At 49.2% G+C, this 15,858-nt stretch overlaps 2 protein-coding genes across 2 annotated transcripts; both read left to right on the top strand.

Moving 5' to 3' along the window:
* The first annotated feature begins 1,351 nt into the window (after positions 1-1,351).
* LOC136459208 (ethylene-responsive transcription factor 12-like) lies at positions 1,352-3,044 on the top strand. The gene has a single exon (XM_066459090.1). It carries the CDS (start codon positions 1,818-1,820, stop codon positions 2,547-2,549), a length of 732 nt encoding a protein of 243 aa, XP_066315187.1. The 5' UTR covers positions 1,352-1,817; the 3' UTR covers positions 2,550-3,044.
* An 8,293-nt stretch (positions 3,045-11,337) lies between these two features.
* On the top strand, positions 11,338-15,822 carry LOC136459209 (protein RICE SALT SENSITIVE 3-like). The gene is made up of 7 exons (XM_066459091.1): positions 11,338-11,806; positions 12,005-12,055; positions 12,147-12,275; positions 13,661-13,766; positions 14,344-14,385; positions 14,491-14,547; positions 14,725-15,822. Exons 1-7 carry the CDS (start codon positions 11,655-11,657, stop codon positions 15,556-15,558), a joined length of 1,371 nt encoding a protein of 456 aa, XP_066315188.1. The 5' UTR covers positions 11,338-11,654; the 3' UTR covers positions 15,559-15,822.
* The last annotated feature ends 36 nt before the right edge of the window (positions 15,823-15,858 follow it).

Genomic DNA, 15,858 nt, shown 5'->3' on the forward strand with positions numbered 1-15,858 from the left:
GGCAGGGCTGAATACCAGACCAGTCTGTCGATGAGTCGATTGATGCGCGAGCAGAACAGAAGGGTTGACATTGCCCTTTGGAGGCCTACGTTTGGTGAGACCGATGGTTAGCAAGCACATCAAACACCCTGAGATGGATATATATCCATCTCACGGTAAAACAAGCCAAAATTTTATATATCCACAAATTTTATATATCCTGAAACTGCATGCTCGGCACCAGCGTCAACGGCGCCGAGCTCGGCGCCAGCATCTACGGCGCCGAGCTCGGCGCCAGAGTGACTGGCGTGAGCTTCGTTCCATGTAAGTTCACCCCAGCCCAGGGGCTCGGCGCCAGGGACGCTAACGCCGAGCTAGGGTCCATTTTCTGAATTCTTTACGTCAGGGGTCTATTTGTGAGAAATTTTCGAAAAAGGGCTAAAACGTAGAAAATTCGGTCTCAAGCCGTGAAGGTTAATTCTTTTCCTTTTCCGATAATGGCTTGCATGCATGGTTATCCTTTAAGAAAAATCATGGCTATCCTTGAAGAAACAATGGAGATACTACTAACGAGTGGTATATAATTCTCTTTATATTTGTTTTGCCTTTTCCTTATTCGAAGAAACCATGATTGCCCTATGCTAAGTAGTGGAGTAAGTTCCGTTGGATGTCTATAGCTGTTTCTGTTTGGCTCCCAGCTGGTCATTTTGACAAGTATGTTTGCCCGCCTGATTCCGGAAAATGTTTGGCGTGCCTTCGATGGCACGGCAAATCCAGGGCTCCGGCGAAGTCGCACGGGATAGGAACAGGACGTCAAAACCGGACTGTAGAGCGGCCGCTTTGCTTCGGAGCTCGGTGCCACCACGTCAACAAAACGCCGTACCGCACCCACGTCTCCCGCCCTTCCGATCCACATCCATCGCCTGTCGCCGCAATGGGCCTCTCTGGGTCCCTTGCCTTGATGAGCGGCGATACGACACCCACCCGCTGTGCGGTTGCGGTCCCACACCCACCCTGCCCGTGCTGTCCCCCACCCCACGACACGCTTCCTCCCACGTGAACCAGCGGCCAACAGACCCATGACACGTCGCGGAGCCGGCGGTGTAGCGCGTTCACGCGTCGTCGTCCTGGCCCATGATCATGGAGGAGTACCTGACTGGGTGGGACCTCGTTGCGCTATACCCCTGGCCCCCCAGTGTTCGCCTGGACGATCGTATATTTTTAATTAAAATAATATTTTTTTTATATTAAATTAGTCAACAGTAATAATTTATGATGATATACGATCGTTTCAGCCCTAGCCGAACACTTTTTATTGCTCGCGGCGAGTAGACGACAAAACAGTCCGAGAACGACAGGGACATGCATGCATGCAAGTTTCACTGACTCGTAGGTCCCAGCGTCGTGGAAAAGTTGCTGCTCCGTTCGGCGCCGCTCGCTTGCACGACGTTTAGCCGGCAGGCAGGCACCACTGCACGTCTGCACCGGCAGCTGTGTGGATGCGAAATCGCCCGGACAGAGCTCAGGTCTCAGGAAAGGAGACGCTGGAGAGCCTGATGGTAGACTACTCGTACTAGTAGTAGTAGTGTCAGTGTGCCGAGCTGGCGTCATGATGAACGCGAGAGTTCACATGGGAATGGAGGCGGGGTGTGCACCGTGCACTGCACGGGCAAGACCAGTGGAGTGGCCCCGGCGAGACGTCAAATGTCGCGGCGGCTGTGCCGTGCTTCCCCCCTGCCACGCCCACCGGCCACCGCTCCGGTGTCCGGACCCCAACCCGATATCCTCTCTCTCTTTCTCTCTACGGTTACGACCCGCCCCATTTCTCGTGCCCGGAGATGGATCACAGATGTGTACTAGCAGCGACCATTTGCTCACAAAAGCCCAGCGTACCTGCTCTACGCTGTGCTCTCCCAGTCTCCATTCTTCAGCCTTGCCCTTGTGGCAAGAGCAAACAAACACCACGCACGTTGCTGTACACACCAAGCCCTACACCTCTCAGCTCTCGATTCCGGATGATGGATCCCACGCTACGGGCAGTGCTGGGCCATGGCGGAGGCGACGGCGGCAGCGGCGGGGCGAGGGGAGGAGGAGGAGGAGGAGGAGGAGGAGGAGGCGGCGCCGCGCACTACCGGGGCGTGAGGAAGCGGCCGTGGGGAAGGTACGCGGCCGAGATCCGCGACCCGTGCAAGAAGACGCGGGTGTGGCTGGGCACTTTCGACACCCCCGTGGAGGCCGCCCTCGCGTACGACCGCGCCGCGCGCACCCTCCGCGGCGCCAAGGCCAAGACCAACTTCCCCGACCACGCCGGCCAGCAGCACCTCCATCTGGCGCCGCTGCTGCATCAGCCACCGCCGCCGCAGCCCGTCTCGTTCGGAGGCGTCGACTGCCCTACCCCGTGGCGCTATTTCGTCTACTTCCAGGCCCCGACAACGGCCGCCGCCCCGCTTTCCCCGACTGCAGCGATGCCGCCGCTGGCAACCGAGCCACCGTCAACGGCGCTGGAGCTGGGCACGGGCCAAAGGCGCGGCGGCCTCCCCTTCGACCTCAACGAGGCGCCGTCATGCTGATGCTCGATCGGATTGTGACGAGGCTGCAGTGTCGAAAGGCCGCAAGGGCTGGGCAGCCCCCGGATGGGCAAGGCCGCAAGGGCGTGAGCAGAGGTAGAGTAGTGGGGTGCAGTGCACTGGTCCGGCTAGCTGTACATACCTATTTAAGGAAAGCTTAGGCCTGTCTTGCTGGGCTCGCTCATTTGTTTTCGTTTAAGCGCTGCCATTTCTGGTGCCCTGTGTCGGTAATGGTGGAGTGGGTGCTTGTTTCACCGCAGGAGGTAAAAAGGGAGGCAGGCAGTACTAGTGTAGGTTCGGCTGGGTCCGTGGTGCTGTTGGTGGTGGCGCGCTCTCGTGCGTGACCAGGGGCAGGGGCCCAGGCTGCTGTACTTTTTCGGCCAGGCGCCCGCACCCCGGTATTACCACCTGCACATGCGGTCTTTCCCGGGATAATTAATGCGCATGCACCAATCCACTGCGACAGCGGAGTGTAACTCCGTGCACATGGTTTACGGATCCTTGGTATGCTGCCGTGAGCTACGTGACATGTTTATGCTTTACAGTGCTAATTAGCCGTGCGAGACGGAGTGTGCACGGGCCAGAGACACTCTTGTAAAATATAGACAATGTTTCTAGTAAGTACTACCGATGTGTCAGGTCAACGTGGGAATTCAATGCCTTGCAGTGCAGTGAAACATTTTATGGATATTAATCGATGAACCAGAAACTCAACAGACCTTAACGAATCCATAGAGCACAGGAACAGTGCACGTTAAAAGCGGCGTGTACTCTCCCACTCATAGAAAAAAAGAATAGATTCCTTTTTCTTCATTGATTGACGGATCTAGTTCTAGCAATAGAGCAACGGAGTTCGAGCTCCTCCTAACGCTTCACTTCATTCTAAGCTCGTGCCATCTGCGTTTTTTTTTACGACTAGTTTCTCTTGGAACCAAAGATCTCACGAGCGTTAGTTAAAGAAAAAAAAATCTCACGAGCGTTTTGGACATAAACCAAGGCAAATTTGGTCCACAGTTCAAACTTTCGCTTACTTGACCTCAGGGCTCGGAATCTTTGCAGACAACCAAAACGCCTCTGTGCCTCGCAAGTCGCAACAGCAAAGGAAACTGCAGGCAGCATCTATCCATCAACACGACATAAAAGGCCCAAGTTTGCGGGTGCTATAGGTTGGGTTACGAGAGCTCAGAGTATTGGGCTGGGCTGTCTCCCTGCGTCGGCCTATTTCTGGGTTTCTTAAATGGGCCAACTTGACGATCCACCGATGTACCTAAATCAGGCTTCCTTTTGAGAACGGGCTTTCATGGGTAGTATATTGCTATCTTTCTATTTTAATTTTAAAAATGCCGTATTAGAACGTGGAATCAGTATATGTAAATGCCTTTTTCGCTTTAACGATTGTTGGATGACGATAAACTTGAGAAGAGCAGCTCGTTTTGGATTGGGGAAAAAAGATATCATTTTGGCGGAACAAAGATTAGTCCGGCACGCTACGGCGGTGCTGAACTGACTGCACTGCATTCGATTTCGATTTAGTGACGCACTCTCATCAACAATTTTATGTTCCATGTAGAATTAAGAAAATTCACTTGAAAAATATTCCATTCGCCCCACTAAAAAAGTCATTCTCACTTCTCAAGAAGTTAAACATTTTCAACTTCAACTAAATATATATATAAGAAAATATTAATATTTACTATGCATAATCAGTATCAGTAGACGAATCGTTGAATACATTTTTACGATAAAACTTATTTGGAGATACAAATAATGGTAATATTTTCTATAAATGTAGTCAAACTTAACGAACCCCATAGCACACTCTTTTTAGAACAGAGGGAGTACTCACCATAATTAGATCGTGACCATTTTTTTTTCCTCTCAAGTTGATTTTCTATTCAATTTTATACATCTTAAATAGTACAACACTTTATCCTTTGATGTTAATATGTGCACATAGTAAAATCTAGTACAATCATTTATGAGCCTCATAAAATATTTTTTGCCACCTTTGGCCAACATGCCTTTCAATTCACACAAATCAAATGAAAAAGTAGTTTGATACTAACTCCTAAATTAAGTGCCAGTTTGGGAGAGAGATATTTTTATAGTAATTTTATTTAAACAAAAATTAAAATTATTTTCTATAAATATACTCCATCCGTTTTATTTTATCTGGCGCAAGTTAGAATGACACGGTCTCCTAGATTATACTTTAATCATTCATTTGCTTTATATTATATTATTTATACTTATAAACTTATAATCATTGAATAGTATAATTCCTTACAAATCTAATCATATACAGTTGTATTATAATAGTTAATAATTATTAGCTTATTATTGGTTAAAGTTTTTAAAGTTTGAATCTTGATATGTGTGCGCGCCGGATAAAATGGTACGGAGATAGTAGTTATTTTTTAAAATGGTATAGTTTAAAGTATAATTGTAGCTTTTTTTGGATGAGTGAGTAGGCTCGGAAGAAATCTCTACTTTATAGTTTTTGTATATAACATGATTAAAAAATGAATGAGCTACAAGGTCAGAAATCAGTGGAGAAAAGAAAAAAAAAATAGAGTTGTGAGAGGACCGACACGGCGAGACCCGAGAGGTGGCCACGGAGAACCCTATCTCGGTCAAAGGGGCTGCAGGCAGGCAGTCAAAGCGGAGGCGGTGGACGATTAGTTTAAGCAGCGTGTGTCACGGACAGAGCCACAGAGGGGGACACCTTCCGCGCGATCCGTGCGCCAACGTATGTATGTACTCCAACTAGCAACGTACTCCATGATGATTTTCTTGGCTGCAACTAGCAACCTGCAACGTACTTGTGGCTAGTCCACCCTAATCACGTAGCTTAACCAGGCTAAATCCTGGTCTAAACAAATTTACATGCTTTTCATGGTGTTTGGTTTCCTCATTGGATGCCCCATCTTAGGGTCCATGCAAGTAGCTCAACTTATTTCTTTTGTGAAACGGTGTGCAAAATGGTATCAAAATCAAATTGACATATACTCGCAAAGAAGAAGTAATTTAAAATGTTGTCAAACTGCACCAGAACTTCGAAGACAAAATGGACTAAGACGACACGAAGGAATGTCTGTGACTTCGAAAATCAGCAACAAATTCTGATTCAACATATACTCGAAACAAATACACATTTCAAACCGAACGATTTCTTTTTAACAATTCACTTCGGGTATTTTGAAAAGTTATTATACATCTTTCGTTCCAGATGTACAATAGCATCTACTAGTACTAATGTCAAAGTAACTTTCATTAAACCCACCATTAGTACGGCTTAGCAATTGTATATGGTTGGCACTGACGAGGCATCTGCTCTCACCTGCCACGCACGTGCGCACGTAGCACCCCTGTCTAGCTAAAGTCATCGCCAAAGCAACTTCATAATCAGGTTTTTTACATGGACACTTTCATAATTACCAACCTCCACGCGAAACTGAGCCCATAATAGTAACGTTGTAGTTACACACATCGATTATTTATTATTACCACGGCTTGTGCTAAAAATATAGAGACTTGAATTTATCCTAAATCAAAATATCACGAATTTCATTAAATTTATAGAAATCATATAATACTTACGCTTTCGACCAAGGATCATCATTGAGCTCATAATGAAATATGTCATATTTTACTCTTTTGATAGATGTTAATACTCTTCTCAAAAAATTTAGTTAAATCTAAAATGGTTTGACTTATAATAAACCTAGAGATACATATATTTTGAGATGAATGAAGTAGCTACTTTGAGTTTCCTTTCATTCGTACCAAGTTTTAGGCCAAACTCATCATCAAAGATGAGTTTCAAACAATCTAATCCATGGGTACATTGGCGGATCCAACGGTGAGGTGGGCAGGGTTCGAGCCCTTCCTACCACCTCCTGCATAATGGAGCTCCCCTTAAGCCCATCTATTTGCGTTGAACAAGAAGGAAGAAGATGGATGAGAAAGAAGGGAGGAGAAGAAAGGGAGAAAGAAGTGAGCCCCTCCCTGCGTTCTATGTTGCATTTGCCAATGAATAGGTACAACAGCGGAGGAAGGAATGCAACCCTTCAAATTTGAAACACATGACAACCATTGCCCACTCATAGTTTATATGTATTCCCTTCCAAGGCAACCTACTAATGTGCGTTTATTCAAGAACTTGTCATTGATATTATTAATATGTAATTTTTTTTGTTCTAGATTACACTCGTCTCTCTAGGATTTATCTTTTTCCCCATCGTGCAACTGAAGTATATACATGCATGCATGAGTAATTAAAAAGTTCATTAAAAATTGTATTAATATACATAACAATAATTTATGGAAGTTCTCATTTAGATAATTTTATATATTTAAATGCAAGATTATGATATATCTATATTGCTAGCGTAATTATAAGCATTTTATTTTTTATTAAACAATATATTAATACATATTGTTTTTTTTTTTTCAGAACTTCCGCACTTTATGGAAATTCAGCACAAACAGAGATAACTCGAAATTAACTATGCCTTTTCCGCACTTAGGCAGAAGTTCAGCTCCAAGACCAATAGTAAAAGTGTAATTCCTTCCCTAGCTGTACGTAAATATTTCTATACAAACAGCTTTCTTGACGTGGTCATAGTTCGGAAGAGAAAAGTTGGAGTGTGCCGATGCAAGCTACGACTTTTGATGTGCAGGCATTATATGCGACTGAATGACTGATGCCGCTTCACCCTAGTCACTGATATTACCGCCGTCGCTTGAGGCTCCTTGACACACAAACTTTCCGTTACAGAAAAGAGCGTGTACGAGCAGCACAGCCTATTTCGTCTTCTCTGATCTTATAAAACTGGCTCGAAGCCTTGCGCGTGCACATCAAGATTTTGGTTGCACAAATCTCGCAGACTTCACCTCAAGGTAGGAATAATACAAATTGTCCTGTTCGCTTGAGCTCTCACTCTGGAGGTGCTACTTATACCCTCTCATAGGTGGATCCCACAATATTGTTAATAGTTAAGTTCCAACGCACAACATATCTGAACCGGTTGTCAACAAGCCGGTTGGATCAGTTGAAGAGTCCTGATTTAGGAGGTTTGAAAAGTTTTTGGGAAGGGGTTCCATTTAAAACAGTTTTGTTCTAGAGTTTTTTTTTTTGCCTCTCATCTTAAATACGGCTGTAGAATCTGTTCGGATACAGACACACATCACCATACACACACACGGTATACGAACAAATCTACAACTATACCTAGACAGCGAACGCAGCTGAGAAATACTCGAAGATCACCAGACTCCGAGCGTGGCGGGCACGTCACTTGACCATTGTGGCACCTGAAATTATTATTGGGGGCAAACCCCGGTGAGAGACCGGAAATTCGCAGCCGTGAGGGCTCGAACTCCGGCCGGCAAGGTCCACCGGGCCTTGCCACCCGAGCTACGCTCGGTTCTTAGTTTTGTTCTAGAGTTGAATCTCAGGTGGTGAGAATTGAGCGTAGAAGAGGAGGGCAACGCCCAATAGCTAGCTTCCGAAGCCAATTGCTCTTTGTTTGTTTAATGTGGTGTGTCAGATGTACATTACAAATCGCGTTTTTATTGTCTTGTGGGCTATCCATAGTGCTATGGGTAGCTTTTGCTATTTCTTTCCTATTGTCTCCCCTCACAATGTTTCAGTCACCTGGTATAGAATATTTAATTCACTATGGACTACTTTTTGATAACATTGTGGTTGTGTCGGTGTTTTGATTTACCACCGACGAGTAAATTTTTAATATTGCGCGTCTGGCTCGGATGGTGTGCTTAGAGGACACGAGGTTTATACTGGTTCGGGTAGAACGTCCCTACGTCCAGTTCGTCACTGTTGCTCGTGTTACTAGCACCGAAAGTTTGTAGTAGGGGTTACGAACAGCTGAGAGAGGGACATGTCCCAAGTCTCTGGTGGGAGGAATGAACGGGTGCCGAGAGCTTGGTTGCTGCTCGACCATGTTCTTGTGTCGTGTTCTGATCGGTTTGAGGTGATTCTGATCGGATTGGAGTCCCCTTCATGGGACGCCCTGCTTTCCCTTTTATAGACCAAGGGAAAGCATGGGTTACAACGAAGGAAGGGAGGAGAACGAGAGAGAGAAGAAGTCCTTCAGGATAGCCGGGCCCTTCTTCTCCTTTATGCGGATCCCGCGCGACCCTGTAGATGTCAACAGGGACAACTCCACATCGCGGCCATGTTCGTCACTGGCGCCATGCGCAGGCGTCGTCTGCCGGTCATGTCGTTCCATTTCGTCGCAGCGGACGTCGTGGTGAGCTGATGCGTCTGTCAGCGTTCGTACGGGGGTTAGGCGGAACAACACCGGTACGCCTGACGCTGTTTCTGATGTGAATCCCTAGGTATGGCCCGTCATGACCATGGGTTACATCGGGGTGTGCGGGTCTCTTCCTTGGTGTCAGAGTTTTGACCTAGGTCCATACGCTTGGACCTGTTGTGGTTGGCGGTGGTATGGGACCCTATCGGGGGAGACAGAGCCTGCACCCGAGGGGTCGGCCGTGACGGAGCCCGCGGCCTCGGGGTCGGATGAGGTGGAGCCCGCGGCCTTGGGGTCGGGCGAGGTAGAGCCTGCCCCCAGAGGTCAGGCGAGGTGGAGACCGCGACCTCAGGGTCGGGCGAGGCGGAGCCCGTGACCTTGGGGTCGGGCGAGGCGGAGCCCATGGCCTTGGTGTCGGGCAAGGCGGAGCCCGTCCCCAAAGTCTCCCTAGAGGTTGGTCGAGGTGGAGCCCGCGTACCTGGGGGCCGGTTGGAGCCGTAGTTGCGCTCTTGACTGCTCAGATGAATTAATGTTGATTACCATTAGTCCCTCCTCTTTAGGTACCCTAGTATTGGTCCCCGACAGGTTGCTCTAAGCCCGATGCACGTCCTAGCTCCAAATTCAAAACTCTTGGCTCCCGCGGTGACTATAAAACCTGTAGGATCTTGTTGTTGGTTAGTGTGGTCGCACACGTTCCACACCACTAAGGACATGTTTAGGTTCAGACGTTTTTCTGCTTGGCTCTATTGTTTGGATGTTCGGTGAGGTCACTAGATTTAAACTTGCCTTGTCCCACCTTGTGTCCCAGTCCTTGATTCTAGGGTTCTTTACTTGACGACTCGCCCATGGTGATGACAGTGGCTCCTCCCTTTATCCCACCCCTTCTCCGAGAAAATTGGATATTTGTCATGTCTAATAGTGGGCATTACAAATTGTTATTCTCATTGTGTGTTTCGCAAAATTGCCATGTACATGTATAGACACCTTGTTTTCCGTGACATTCCCTCTCTTTTTCTCCTTTCCCTTTTCTTTTTCCAAAAATCATGCACCCAAAAAGATGATCTTGCCACCGAGCGTCACTAGTACAAACCGGGATAAGGGATTCGAGACTAAAGGTCACTAGTACAATTTTAAAAGCCCACTCTTAGATATGGAAAATATCCAATTTTTTTCTCATTCGACCCCTCCTCCAAATGTAGGGAGATGTCGATGGAGAAGGCACACGCCAAAACCCTTGCATGCATCAGGAGACACGTATACCTTCTGACCCTCTTTCTGCTTCATGCTCCATGGGCCATGGCAGTGGCACACTCTAGTACTCAAAGAACATGTGCTCTAATTTTGATGTTTTGATCTGAATTTTTTGCTTCAAATTCATATTTGATATGGAATCATTTAAGTTCTGACCTCCAATTCAATACTTTGTTAGAAATTTCAGTCCTTGTGCAATTCTCGTGCTTATTGTGATGCATTGGCAGGCAAGTAAGCTATGTTATGCAAAGGAGCAAATCATTTATCAGTTGTTTTTTTAGTCAACAAACAATATCAGTTGAAACGTATGTTTTCTTCTGCACAAGACAATACATATGTTTTCTTCTGCACAAGGCAATACAGGTGTAACCGTAATTACATGTGAAAAGAATTGGCCTAACTGGGCAATTCGTCATTTTCAAACATTCGGAGTGCAAAGAGATGCGATGTACGTAGAAAGGATAATATGCGATGAATGAATAACAAAAATAAAAAAAACAAAGGACACACACCTAGTACACGTACGTACGTGTGTGCTTTCACACCACCCCAGTTTGCCATTTATGTGTATGCGGCAGCAAGTACGAAGTCCATTGATATTTTAGCGGGACAAAGACACAAATACTAATAATAATAAGCTGGGACGCTATAGCCTATAGGGACAAAACAGTCACTTTCCAGAGAGCACACACAAAGCTCATCGAAGTAAATACGGAGTACGGAGTGCGGAGTACGTGCTTGGTGGACTTTTCTACACGAGGACCACGGAACTGAGTCACTGACGGAGTGACGGGAGCACATCCCGCTCTAATTAAAACTGCCGTTAATAACGAAACAGAGTGCTACAGCATTTTTCTTTTGAAAGGGGAGGAGTACTCAACATGAACTCCTGGAAACTCCAGTCTCTAGCTGCTCGGCCTCCAGACAGAGGGTGAGAGGTTTTGCTCGCGTTCGTGTTCGTCGTCGCATGGTCGCACCGCAATACCGAGGCTGCTGGGGGTGCTGCAGTGTGGCATGGGTGAGGGACCCGGGCGGGCCGCTTTTACTTTTGGCGCTGCCAACTTCTGGCCTTTCGGGCCGCCAATTCTCAGAGAGGAGGAAAAAACCATAAAACATGCATGGGGTGGCGTGAGCGACGGACCGCAGTGAGTCCTCTCCCCCGACCCCTCTGCGGCTGCGAGGGAGTGCGGCAGGGGCCGTCGCCTTTCGGTTTACCCTTCCCCTGCCCAAGTTAAAAACAGCAATCAGAGAGAGACAGGCCGCAAACAGACAGAGAGGAGAAGAGACGGGGGAGAGGGAGGGCTAAGCAATAAGCTATAGAGGCCTCGGGCGGCCTCACTCTCTAGCTAGTCTCTCAGCTCAGCTAGCTGGGGTGGGGAGAAAGACCAGGGGAAGGGGGCGATCAAAAAGGTTACCGGCCGGCCGGGTAGCAGCTAACTAGCTGCTATAGCCGCCGAGCTCGATCCTCCGACTCCGAGAAGTGTGTTTTTACGGCGACGCTAGCTATAGCTAGCGTCCGAGGGGGAGACAGAGAGGGAACGCGGGCGCGAGCTGGCGGAAGCGAGGGAGGGGAAGCAAAATGGTGGGCTCCGGCGCGGCTGGGGGCGGAGGAGGGGATCACGCGCGGAGCAAAGAGGCCGCGGGGATGATGGCGCTCCACGAGGCCCTCCGCAACGTCTGCCTCAACTCGGACTGGACCTACTCCGTCTTCTGGACCATCCGTCCTCGCCCGTATGTCCCTGATGTTTCTCCCTGTCCCTCCGTCGTAGCTACTACGGAGTAGCTCTCTTGCTCCAGTTCCGTCTCCGGTCCAGACGCCAACGAACTATTGTCTTTTGTTGCTTCATTCGCTCTTGCTATCATGTGTCTGTATATATTTCGTATTTCCTGAGCTCAGTTAATTCTCCTCGCTCCGTTGTGCATATGCAGGCGCTGCCGCGGCGGCAACGGGTGCAAGGTCGGCGATGACAACGGCAGCCTGTGAGTGCTTCATTTCCTTGCATTAATTGCTCTTATTTCCTGTCCAACCAATTAGTAATCTGTCCATCCGGCTGCTATGCTTTAACCATAGGATGCTGATGTGGGAGGACGGCTTCTGCCGGCCGCGGGTGGCGGAGTGCCTGGAGGACATCGACGGCGAGGACCCGGTGCGCAAGGCCTTCATCAAGATGTCCATCCAGCTCTACAACTACGGAGAAGGGTGGGTACTGGGTAGGTGATGCAGGTGCAGGTTCTGGCAGTTGAGTTCGATCGAGTCGTCTCGTCGTGTGCAATTTCAGTTCTTTCCACCACCCCGGCTTTAGCTTATTAGCTTAGCTTAGCTGCTGTAGCTAGTATTAGCTAGCTAGGCTTGACGACGACGACGACGGTAGGTAGAAGCAGGCTGTTTGCTGCTAAGTGACAGTGCACCGACTAGCCGGCCGGCCTCCTCTAATTAGCCCGGCAGCTTCGCGCGAGACTGTGCCGCTGCTGTTCCCTGTTCTCCGATTAGGACTAATTAGAAACCCTGTGCGTCGAGTGTGATTGACGCACGCTAATAGTCGAGCTCCTTCATTAGTGCCGTGGTAGCAGCAGCTTGATTTGGACGGACGGAGGAGAGAGGAAAGGAGGATGCCGATGCCGGGACGGGATGGTGGGATGGGATGGCTGCGTGCGCTTTCATCTTTTCACTTTGTTCTGTCCCATTCTTACCGCACAGAGAGAGCTTTTGTAGCAAGTGTTGTTAACCTGCGTGGTACTACTAGTAATAGTAATTATGGTGTGGAGTAGGTGGTAATTATGGTGTGGTGTAGGTGAGCTTAACACGGCGGGCAGGCCAATTTTCAAGTCGCGGCTGCTGCTTTTTGCGAGGACTTAAGGACGGGCGCGCTGAGCGGTGTCACGTGAGGGACACGTTGGTTGGAGTGGGGCGGTGCCTCGTGAGGCTTAAACAATCCCCGCGCGTCAGTCAGTGGGTTAATTACCTGCCGGATCAACTTGTGATTAACATATTCATTCACGATTATGCTACATTCACAGACAGATGCTACCTTTGATTTGATTTGAGAGGACGATTTGAAAGAGCAGCGAGACGACATCGTCAGACTTGCGTGTCACACATTAGCTGTCTGTCAGTCAGTCAGTCGCTCTGTGTGTTTTGTGTGTGTCTTTTTACGTGGTCTCTTTTGATCTCGCTTTGCTGTTGTTTGTACCGAGCTTTTGGGGGCATGCATGAATGATGCCTAGTTTGGGGGCGTAAAGTTATGAGGTCACGTCAGGTGTTCGGATACTAATATAAAAAATAAATTACAGAATCTGTCGGTAAACCACGAGACGAATTTATTAAGCCTAATTAATCTATCATTAGCATATGTGTTACGGTAGCACTTTATTGTCAAATCATGGACTAATTAGGCTTAAAAGATTCGTCTCGCAAATTAGTCGTAATCTATGTAATTAAGTATATTTTTAGTCTATATTTAATACTCCATGCATGTGTCTAAACATTCAATGTAACAGGATATAAAGTTTTGGAGTAGGAACTAAACAAGGGCTAAGACCATGGTTTTGATTTGGTTTGGACCCTCCTGGCTCTCCTGCATGCAGGCTGATGGGAAAGGTGGCCTCTGATAAATGTCACAAATGGGTCTTCAAGGAACCTTCTGAATGCGAGCCCAACATCTCCAACTACTGGCAGAGCTCTTTCGACGCAGTACGTACCATCATCAGCTGTGCCTCTGCACCCCTCTTCCTTTCTCTTTCTGCAGCCGCTGCCCCCCCCCCCCCCCCCCCCCCCCCCCCCCCCCCCCCTCCTCCTTTGGGGGTAGCCAGCTAGTAGACACTTTTACTCCTAACTTGGAACCAACGAGCAGCTCCATCCCTGCTCAACAAATGTACTTGCAGCTAGCTGCCTAGTGGCATAGTGCTGCCATGCCATGGCGTGTACGTGTTGGCATGGGCCTGCTGGTTTACAGGACCGCAGCGTGGCGATTTTGGAGTTTTTACTTGCAATCCATCCTTGCACTTGCACGCGGCGATACAGCCGAAACAACCCAGATAAAACAGCAAAAGGATAGAGACACCACGCATGCTGCATGCACATCCCCGGCCGGGGAGCTGAGCTCTCAGGCTTTGCATCAGATCTGCTCCGCGAAAAGAAGAGAAGAATTGGATGCTCCATGCATCTGAGTAGCAATCGCCGGCCTGTCACCAAGAATTAACGCCACGATCGCAGTAACCTTTATTCCTGCGCTGCTCTTACCCAATTCCCTCGGCTTTTGCTTTTGCAGCTTCCTCCGGAATGGACCGATCAGTTCGCATCAGGCATCCAGGCAAGAGCTAGCTGTTTGATCTGCCGAATTTTCATTTTCATTTGTCTCTCTAATCAATATTTATATAATCTCTCGGTGATGTATATTTTTCCTGTTCTGCTGCAGACCATAGCTGTGATCCAAGCCGGGCATGGCCTCCTGCAGCTGGGCTCTTGCAAGATTGTGAGTGCCAATAATTCAAGGCCCTCTCTCTGCTACCACCTATGCTTTGATTTTTTTTTTTTTTTTGTCGTTTCATTTGGTCGTCGAGGGCGTGGACGTGGACGTCTCAGCGTCTCACGGAAGCGTAGGCGAAAGCTACTGTAGCTAACAGCGACGTGACACTCTGTGCGCGCGCAGATACCCGAGGACCTGCACTTCGTGCTGCGGATGCGACACATGTTCGAGTCACTGGGCTACCAGTCGGGCTTCTTCCTCTCCCAGCTCTTCTCGTCCTCGCGGGGCGCCTCGCCGACGCCGCCGTTCCCGCTCAAGCAGCAGCCGCCTCCGGCCGCCGCGCGTCCCCCGCCGCAGCTCTTCAACTGGCCGGGCCACCAGCCGCAGCTCCCGTCTCCCGCGGCCGCGGGAGGAGCGTCGCCGCTCTTCCCGCCCGGCCCGGCGGGCGCGTTTCACCCGTCGTCCGCGCGGCCAATGCCGCCGTTCCCAGGCGGCGGCAAGGACGAGGGCCACATGTTCCACCTCCCACCGGCGCACCATGGCAGCAACAAGCCACCACACATGGACGAGCAGCCGATGGGGGCCGGTGGCGAGGCGCCCGACGGCGAGCTCCGGTGGCCCAACGGGCTGTCCTTCTTCACCGCGCTCACCGGGCGAGCGGACGACGCGAAGCTGCTGTTCGGTGGCCCCGGCGGCGGAGGCGCCGCGGACGACGAGAAGGCGGCGCAGCCGGACAACACGCAGACCGGGCACGGCGGGGCCGACAACGTGGACGAGTACCTGAGCCTGGAGAGCCACTCCAACAAGGCGAGGAAGGTGGAGAGCGCCGCCGCCCAGAGCACCAAGTTCAAGAGGAGTTTCACGTTACCCGCGCGGATGAGCTCGTCCACGTCCGTGTCAGCTTCCACGGCGCCGGCGCCGGCGCCGCCGCCGCAGCAGCAGCAGCAAGGGATGGAGTACCGAGGGCCGCACGAGGGCGGCGTCTACTCGGACCTCATGGAGACGTTCTTGGAGTAGCTAGCTGGCTAGATCCGTACGTAGCATGCATGATCGACCTGTTCGATGTCACCACGAGAAGCGTACGCTTTTGTTTCTCATCATCCTCCCATCTCCCAAGCTTTGTTTCAGGTTTGGAGTTTTAATCCCATAATATGTTTAATTAGATTCGTTTTTTCTTTTCTTTTAATCGTGTTTTTTCCTCTTCTAGCTAGTAGTTGTAGCAACTCGATCGTAATGCAAAAAAAACTTGATGGATACATGCATGCATGCAAGAAGGCCATGAGTCTGCTTCCATGATGGCTGGCAATGCAATTCTAT

This window comes from Miscanthus floridulus, chromosome 6 (genome assembly GCF_019320115.1).
Source record: "Miscanthus floridulus cultivar M001 chromosome 6, ASM1932011v1, whole genome shotgun sequence".
NCBI lineage: Eukaryota > Viridiplantae > Streptophyta > Magnoliopsida > Poales > Poaceae > Miscanthus > Miscanthus floridulus.

Excerpts from the sequence above, each read along its gene's own strand:
- LOC136459208 (XM_066459090.1), top strand. The coding sequence starts at position 1,818 with ATGGATCACAGATGTGTACTAGCAGCGACCATTTGCTCACAAAAGCCC.
- LOC136459209 (XM_066459091.1), top strand. The coding sequence starts at position 11,655 with ATGGTGGGCTCCGGCGCGGCTGGGGGCGGAGGAGGGGATCACGCGCGG. Across the intron at positions 13,767-14,343 it reads GGCAGAGCTCTTTCGACGCA|CTTCCTCCGGAATGGACCGA; the intron begins GTACGTACCATC and ends TTGCTTTTGCAG. Across the intron at positions 14,548-14,724 it reads AGCTGGGCTCTTGCAAGATT|ATACCCGAGGACCTGCACTT; the intron begins GTGAGTGCCAAT and ends GTGCGCGCGCAG.